Source organism: Thunnus albacares, chromosome 3 (assembly GCF_914725855.1).
Source record: "Thunnus albacares chromosome 3, fThuAlb1.1, whole genome shotgun sequence".
Taxonomy (NCBI): domain Eukaryota; kingdom Metazoa; phylum Chordata; class Actinopteri; order Scombriformes; family Scombridae; genus Thunnus; species Thunnus albacares.
The window spans coordinates 12,984,425-12,992,636 of record NC_058108.1 but is presented as its reverse complement, the minus strand read 5'-3'; the positions used below and the strand labels follow the sequence as shown (position 1 = coordinate 12,992,636).

Below are 8,212 nucleotides of genomic sequence, written 5' to 3'. Positions count from 1 at the left end.
CCCCGTGCGTCCGGGAACATGTTCGCGCACGTTGCACGCAAGGGACGTGCGGTGCGGTGCGGTGCGGTGCGGTGCCGCGCGCACTCAAAAATCGGTTTTCAGATAAAATTATGGAGCCTTACTCTATCTTCAGTCTTAGAACACTGTAAAGTATCGTAAAATACGATACGAGACGCAGAGTTTTCTCCTCTGACGGCTGCAATTAAAGGACGGCTCAGTCAAGGGCACACAGAACTATACTATTTAACTTTTTACCATTTAATATTTATTTCGGCACTCTTCACGTCTTTGCACTATTGGTATCCTATTTACAGTTCACAGAAACGGTTTTTCCCGTATATAGTCATTCCTCGTGCATATTTCTGAAGATGTAGTATTCTGTGTAAATACAGTGAGAGCCACTAAACCAGAGTCGAATTCCTTGTATGTGTAAACATACTTGGCCAATAAAGATGATTCTGATATTAGGATGAGCTAAATTATAGAATGGATTTTTCCACAGGAGGACTGGAAACCTTGTCCCCAGCACTGACATTAGAATCATATTAGGAAAGGATCTCTTCACAGCCAGTATGGACAACAAGAATTACATTAACTAATAACTCTTTGAAAGTGTACAGTATCAGTCAAAAGTTTGGACACAATTTCTCTTTCAGTTGAATGGGAAGGTGTCTATACTTTTGACTGGGACTGTATGTGGGCATGTTAGTAAAGTATACTTGAAAAATTGTGAACCTGTCCTTTTTCAACCTTACGCTAAAGATGTTTTGCAAACTGATTTGGGCTATCCCTAAATTGGGTTTTACTAGAACATTTTGTCACTTCTGAAGCCAACGTTACTGATAGTTATAAAGAGATACAAAAGCAAAATATTCTTACAGCACAATTCTGTTTTCATTTGGTGATATTTGGTTTCTGTCCATTTTAACATGGCTGACACTGTCATACTTAAGAGCAACAGCACTTTATGTCCTGGGAAGAAACATTTCTAAATAATCGAACACCAGATGATTCAATATAATGATTTATGTACAAAACCCTTGGAAATATGTCCATATGTCAAGTATACAGTACCAAGTGACAGAATTGATGTACAGTAACATTTAAACATCACATTAAACGGTCTATCAAACCACTGAATCATGTTTACATGATTGGGGAAGAAAAGAAAAAAAAAAAAAGACAAATCTATCATGTTGCAGGAAGCTGATGGCCTAAAGGAAAAAAAAAATCCTGAAAACATGGGTACAAAAATAAGAAATATTAAAATCAACAGAATGCATTGGTCCATAAAATAAAATGGCTTCAAAACAAGTGTAATGAGGTCCAATTCATCACGTCCGATCAACCAGATAAAAACAAAACATTTTTTTAAAAAAACAAAAAAAAAAACAGGACTTGATGCAGGTTTCTGTCCGGGTGCTTCTAACTGGTGTCCATCTGAGACTGAAAGATGAGACACAAGATCAGCATTAAATCTTCACAGTAGAAGAAAAATACAGTATAGATAAAGGATTTTATGAAAAGCTAAGGACATACCATAGCATTGTAAGCATCCAACTGGGCATCCAACTCTTCTGCAGAAAGTTGGGGCCTGTTTCCACTTCCCCTTCCCCGACCTCTGGAACCTCTGCCGCCGCCGCCGCCACCACCTTGCCTCCGTTCACTCCTTTCACTCCGTTCATTCCTTTCACTTCGTTCACTCCTTTCATTCCTTTCAAACTTGTGTTGGCCAAGCCTGCTCCTGTCGAACCCTCTGTTTGAACTGCAAAAGAACAAAAAGACCAGTCATTTTTAGATGAGATGTCATTTTGCAGGAAATTAAGCTAGCAAGCTCGGCTTGGGCGGTATCTTTTTTCCTGACATTTCACCGGGGTATCGGTATATGACGGTATTTGTGGTTAAAAAACAAACAAAACAAAACATAAAAAGCTTTGCTGCTGGTGATAGAAGTCATTGTAGCATGAATGACATTATCTAGCCTTCAATGCTGTGTGTCTATTATGCAATTAGCCTACAAGTCTTACTGTGTTTAAATTCTCATGGTCCATAGAATAATGAGCAGAAAATAAGGAAATAAGCGTCTTCCTTCCACAGATTCTTGCTGGAGGTCCTGGTGACACTTTTTTCCTGCAGCCAACACATCAGTGGGCTGAACAGAGATGATGTGCGGGTGGAAGTGGCAGACTGGCAGTTGAATAAAATTATGTGGCTAATAATCTGCTTTTGTAGTTAGAAGAAGTCATCTCAAGATCAAGAAGTTATATGTGGCAGTATTTTCATGATTCACTAGCAGTCGCCATCTTTCTCAGCTCAGCTGCCTGATCCACGAGTAGAGACTGACCTCTGGTGGCGTAGCCAAGTGCTACAATACATCACCTCAATACAGCATCTCCAGAAGAGTTTAATAGAAAGAAGAGCACTTGTATTTGACAGTATTGAAAAAAATCACACAGTCAGGATTTCTAAATACTCGTATACCGTAATACCATGATACTGCCCAAGCCTACTAGTAACTGATTACAGATACTTGCATTTGTGACTATTAGTAAAGCAAACTCTGTTCATAAATGTTTCCCCATATTTCACAATCAAGCTTCCCAAAATCTATAGTTTATTCCTACGTTCAGAATGAATGACTCCTTTTATGTGACATACCTTTGTGTAGGCTGTCTACTCTGTGTGTCGACCTCTGAAGTCACTTGCTGGATTTTCATGGGACGGCCTAAAAGAAGAGGGAAAAAAAAGTATTAACACATGAAGTGGTGCATTTCTTCTAAGCACTTTTGAAGAAGCATCCAAAGTAATACAACACCACTGTAGCATGAGAACTGAATCCTCACCATCGAGTGGGACACCATTGTAGTGCTTCATGGCTTTGAGTGCATCTGCCCTTGTTACAAAGTGAACATCTGCAGTTCCTTTACTGCGGCCGGACCGGTCATAGTGTACAGATATCTTCTTTAATTCTCCAAACTCTTCAAACAGCTCCTGGAGAGCAAAACAGAAATGTCAGTCACACTCTCAACACTTTGATGCTAGCAAAGTGGATTAACAGGGTTTTAGTGAATTACCTTCATATCTGAGTCGGAGACGCCAAAGTCCAGATTGGAAACTAGCAGCTTGCCACTACTGTCTTCACTTCTTTCTGGTGCCCTGCGTCCACTGGTGTGCTCCTCAAACATGTCATGCTGCCATTTGTCTGGTAACTCTCTGGGCTGCAAAAAGCAACAAAAGAAAAACCATACAATCTTCAGGTTCCTTTTAGCCTTTTAACAGTTCACAAGGGGATGTGCTCATGTTCAGATAGCTACAACATGTTACAATTCAAATATAGGTGATGGGTAAACAGTCTTGATCAAGATGATGATACAAATGAAGAACCAAAGGTGAGACCAGTAGATGTGGGTCTGGCAAGACTGAGCACTTTCTGTAAAGCCTATGCTGTTGTGGTGTTTTGCAAAAGTCAGATAACAATAAACCGCCAGTATGGTCATTTTTCCTTAAAAAAATATTTCTGACTCAGGCCAGGTTTTCCCACAGGAAGAGTCCAATTAAAAAGGGGATATTTACTTTTCTTCTGCAACAGAGAAAAACATTAACTCTTGCCTCCCGTTGAGGTTCTGACTGAAGTAGATAAAAATAGTTCAAGGAAAAAGAACAAAGAATTATAAGAGGAAGCTTTTAATTAATTCAAATGTATTTAATTAATTATCAGAATTTAAAAATACCTGGGTAATGTTGGCACATTGCAAAACATCAACAGCCTATCCTCCTCACCGGATAACTTCACTTGAAACACCTTCTCAAAGAGGCACAAAGCGGCCATCTTGATAAAAGAGCAAGTCTCACTCGGGGGACATTTTTTTTAAAAGCCTGACCTGTTGCTTCTGGTCAGTGCTGCTAAGGGAGCGTGAAACATGGTTGTAGTACACAGTCCACAGCTGAAGAAACATTCAGTGTAGACATGTGAACTAATTCTCGGGTAGTTCGCGTACATGTGACGCTGGTTCAGGGTGCCTCACTGTCATTAAAACACACCAGTTACGGAAGTCCCTTATCATGTAATAACGACTGTAAAAAAGAACACGATAAACAACATTTATCCACGTTACTTTCACTTCCGTTCAAAGTGTTTCTCTTTCATACCCTGGTGTACGGTGTGGTTCTGTTGTTTTTCTCGCGGCTGAAGTTATTCTGTCGACTCCGCACCGACCTCGACCATCCACCGGCCCGACCTGAACTTCCCCCCGAGCCGGACGATGCTCCGCCGCGGCCGCTGCCTCCTTTCTTATTCATCTTGATAATGTCATCCAGAGACATGCTCATCTTGTCGGCCATCGTGGCGCTCAAGCTTTTTACCTGAAGCTGAATATAAACAAAGAACTTTGAGCTGTGAAACACGATGGTTTGTCTGCTACTTTCTCCTGTGGCGCGGTGTTGAAACTGGCGGAAATGCGTAAATAGCTTGCGGACGTGACGACATCATGCAAGCTCCGCCCTCTCTTTTTTTCACAAAATACTTTATTGAACAATTAAAGTCCAAACACCATCTGCATTTTTTTTTTTGTTTTGATATTAATTTTAGGACCTTGGTACAAATTTATGTAAAAACACAGTTACATATCTCTAACCTCTGCAAGTTGAAGTTAATATTTCTCTTTTTTAATTTTTGTTTGCCACTGAATTACTCAACCTGTAGGCTTGTTCATTGTCCAAATATTAAAGGAATCAGTGGGTGAAAAGTCATATAATCAGTCAACTTACAGATGGCACAGATGTACTTAGATCTTAGATCAGATACTTAGATCTATGGTACTTTGGTGGCTTTGAAGAACTTTTCAGTGGCTATTGATACAGATTCCTCTGTGTCAATTGTCTGTTTATTGTTGGTACGGAATTATTACGCATGCGCATTGGTATTAATTGTGCAAGATCACATGATCAAATTCAAATTGTTTCAAAATGAAGGATCGTTTTTGCTTGTAGGTGATACACCAATCCTTCCCATGGTTTGGGTTAGGATGGTTAGGTGTACACACAAAAACCACTTTGTTAGGGTTAGGGAAAGATCATGGATTGTATTAAAACAGTAAAAATGTTCCGTCTAACGACACTGAAATGCCCAACATGACGGTCAAAATGTCCAATAAAAATTTCCCATTTAATGACACTAAAATGTCCGACATGATGGTAAAAAATGTCCTGTTACTGGCTACAAGAGGCCCAGCAATAGGTTCTGGCAACCCATATCAATAGGACAAACTACTATCAGCATGGAAAATCAGTCCAGACCAACAGCCTGTGGACTACTGGCACGGAATCCCGTTCCTTGTCAATAGTTGGTAAATTTTTGAACCGGTTCTGTAGCCATAGCCAGTGCCTTCTGAATAAGCGTGAATTATTGTACGTAAATGGACTGCCTTTATATAGCGCCTTTCTAGCCTTCTGACCACTCAAAGTGCTTTACACTGCATGCCAACATTCACCCATTCACACACATGGTCATACACTGATGGTAGGGGCTACCATGCAAGGTGACAGCCTGCTCATCAGGAGGGGAACCTAACCCATTCACACATACTCACACAGGGAGCAATTTGCGGTTCAGTATCTTGCCCAAGGACACTTCGACATACGGACTGGAGGAGCTGGATATCAAACCACTGATCTTCCGATTAGTGGACAACCCGCTCTACCTCCTGAGCCACAGGCATATGTGCCCATATGTACATAACTCTAACAAGATATCTGTAAATGGTATACAAACACTCAATCAATTATCTAGATATTACAATATGCAAAAACTCATCTGACAGAAGTAACAAAATTTCTCACCCAAATTATCAAAAGCAGCTGTTTTTAACTGCTGGCTACAACATGATCTAACTATTCAAGGCCATATTTTGCTCCCTAAAGCAGATGATAATTCACAACTAGTGTATCCTGCTTAATCATGTTTTGTAGATGCCAAAACTTGAGCTCATATTGATCACTCTTGTTTAAATTTTTGCGGAAACATAAGACTAAATAACCTACATTAAAAGGAAATCAATTATAAGAAGTTAATGATTGTTATGGATTTCAGCGCTGTCAACCAAATTTGTCCCTTAACTGCATTTTTTTCCCCCTGGAAACAATGTTTCTCATTTGTTATTAGGAAAGACCTTATAGTATTAGGGCTCTCATATATTTATAATATCAAATAAAGTTAAAGAAATACATACACAGACATCATCCTTGCAATGCTTTATTTAAAATAAACAATTCCTTAAACTGCTAATTTTGTAACAATGAGGAATTTTCTATTATGTCCACTTCACTTTTTTTTTGAAAGAAGTTTTGGTGGCTAAAACTTAATCAGTCTCCAAAAACTACAGTAATTAAGTAATCATAATTGGCAAAGTAAAGGCAGAGTACAGAGAAGTAAAACTTATATGATACACAAACCTTCCATTTAAAGACGGAACTTTATAGGATAGGTTCACAATTGTTTAGGTCTTTCTCCAAACAACAGTCAGGTGCCCATTTGAACATTGAAACATGTTTTGCTCGCTGTAATCATTCCTCCTGTTCATACTGAACATTAGAAGATCCTCTCTAAACATGCTTACATTGTAAGTGTAAGTGACAAAATCCACAATCCTCATTTTGAGAAAAAATTATTCAAAAGATTATCTGAAGCTTATATGAGGCTTCAGCAGTTGAGTTAGTCAAATAAAATGGATATCTTCACAGTTTGGCATCAAATTCCTTATTTGTTTCTCAACAGACTGACTAATTTGGATGACTGAAACTTCATATTGTCTTCAAATAAACTTTTAAATACATTTTTGCAGGGATGGAGTACTGTGGATTTTGTCCCCCATCACTTTCATTGTAAGTGTATTATGAAGAGATCTTTTAATGGCAGGTATGAACAGGGGGAATGATTTTGGCAAGGAAAACATGTGTCAATGTTCATTTGGGCATCTGACTATTGTTTTAAGACAGAAAAAATTGCAAACCTGTCTTTTTATAATGAGATAGTGATATAATGCACATGAAATGGGTACAGGGATTTAGGTGAAAAACATTTTGATGACAAACTTTCTATTGTGTCAGCTAGGCCTGACTCAGGGTCTTTAGGACCCCTAGGTAAAATCCAGAGAGGGTCCTCCTCTCGTCTGTGCAACAAGATAATACATACAGTGCTGCTTGAAAGTTTGTGAACCCTTTAGAATTTTCTGTATTTCTGCATAAATATGACCTAAAACTAGATAAAGGGAACCCAATTAAACAAATGACACAAAAAAATCATTTTTTTCATTTATTTATTGAGGAAAATTATCCAATCTTACATATTTGTGGGAGGCACAGGCAGGCACATCCTGTCCCAAAAAGATGCAGAAAAATTAGTCCACACATTTGTTACTTCTAGGATTATTGCAACTCCTTATTATCAGGCTGCCCTAACAAGTCTCTAAAGACTCTCCAGCTGGTCCAGAATGCAGATGCACGTGTACTAACAAAAACTAGAAAAAGAGATCACATTTCTCTCATTTTAGCTTTGCTACATTGGCTTCCTGTAAAATCTAGAATAGAATTTAATTGAAGTGAATTTAAGTGAATTTAATCCTTCTCCTAATTTACAAAGCCCTTAATGGTCAGGCACCATCATATCTTGAAGAGCTCATAGTACCGTATTATCCCACTAGAACACAGCGCTCCCAGAATGCAGGCCACCAGTAATGGTGGTTCATACAGTCTTTAAAAGTAGAATGGGAGGCAGAGCCTTCAGCTATCAGGCTCCTCTCCTGTGGAACCATCTTCCAGTTTCAGTCCGGGGGGCAGACACCCTCTCTACGTTTGATAAAACTTATAGTTAGGGCCGACCAGGCTCACTTTAGATCAGCCCTTAGTTATGCTGCTATAGGCCTAGACTGCTGGGGGACTTCCCATGATGCACTGAGCTCCTCTCTCCTCCTCCTCCTCTCCATCTGTATGCATTCATGTAACATCGATGCATGTTATTTACTTGGCTTCTTCCCCAGTTTTTTGTGCTTTCTCATCTCGCAGGAAACCCTTCGCGATCCTTCGCAGTCCTGTTGGTGTCCTTTCCCAGCTATTCCTATTGCTGCTGTTATTGTTATTGTTATGATTGTTGTAATTCCGGCTCACCACGGCTCCAGTCTCAAGGACTGGGAGGCCAATGTCATCATCAGAAAAGCTC

At 39.4% G+C, this 8,212-nt stretch overlaps 1 protein-coding gene across 1 annotated transcript; it reads right to left on the bottom strand.

The window, feature by feature from the left end:
* Positions 1 to 1,375: 1,375 nt before the first annotated feature.
* On the bottom strand, positions 1,376 to 4,461 carry LOC122979499 (THO complex subunit 4-like). The gene is made up of 6 exons (XM_044346991.1): positions 4,150 to 4,461; positions 3,075 to 3,218; positions 2,844 to 2,991; positions 2,659 to 2,725; positions 1,540 to 1,765; positions 1,376 to 1,446 (listed from the first exon to the last, which is right to left on the bottom strand). Exons 1-6 carry the CDS (start codon positions 4,339 to 4,341, stop codon positions 1,426 to 1,428), a joined length of 798 nt encoding a protein of 265 aa, XP_044202926.1. The 5' UTR covers positions 4,342 to 4,461; the 3' UTR covers positions 1,376 to 1,425.
* Between the last annotated feature and the right edge of the window lie 3,751 nt (positions 4,462 to 8,212).

What these genes read in the sequence shown, in the direction of transcription:
- LOC122979499 (XM_044346991.1), bottom strand. Translation starts at nt 4,341, where the DNA reads ATGGCCGACAAGATGAGCATGTCTCTGGATGACATTATCAAGATGAAT. An exon ending in TCTCCGACTCAGATATGAAG is followed by an intron (nt 2,992 to 3,074) that starts GTAATTCACTAA and finishes TTTGCTCTCCAG; the next exon opens with GAGCTGTTTGAAGAGTTTGG. An exon ending in TGGATGCTTACAATGCTATG is followed by an intron (nt 1,447 to 1,539) that starts GTATGTCCTTAG and finishes CTCATCTTTCAG; the next exon opens with TCTCAGATGGACACCAGTTA.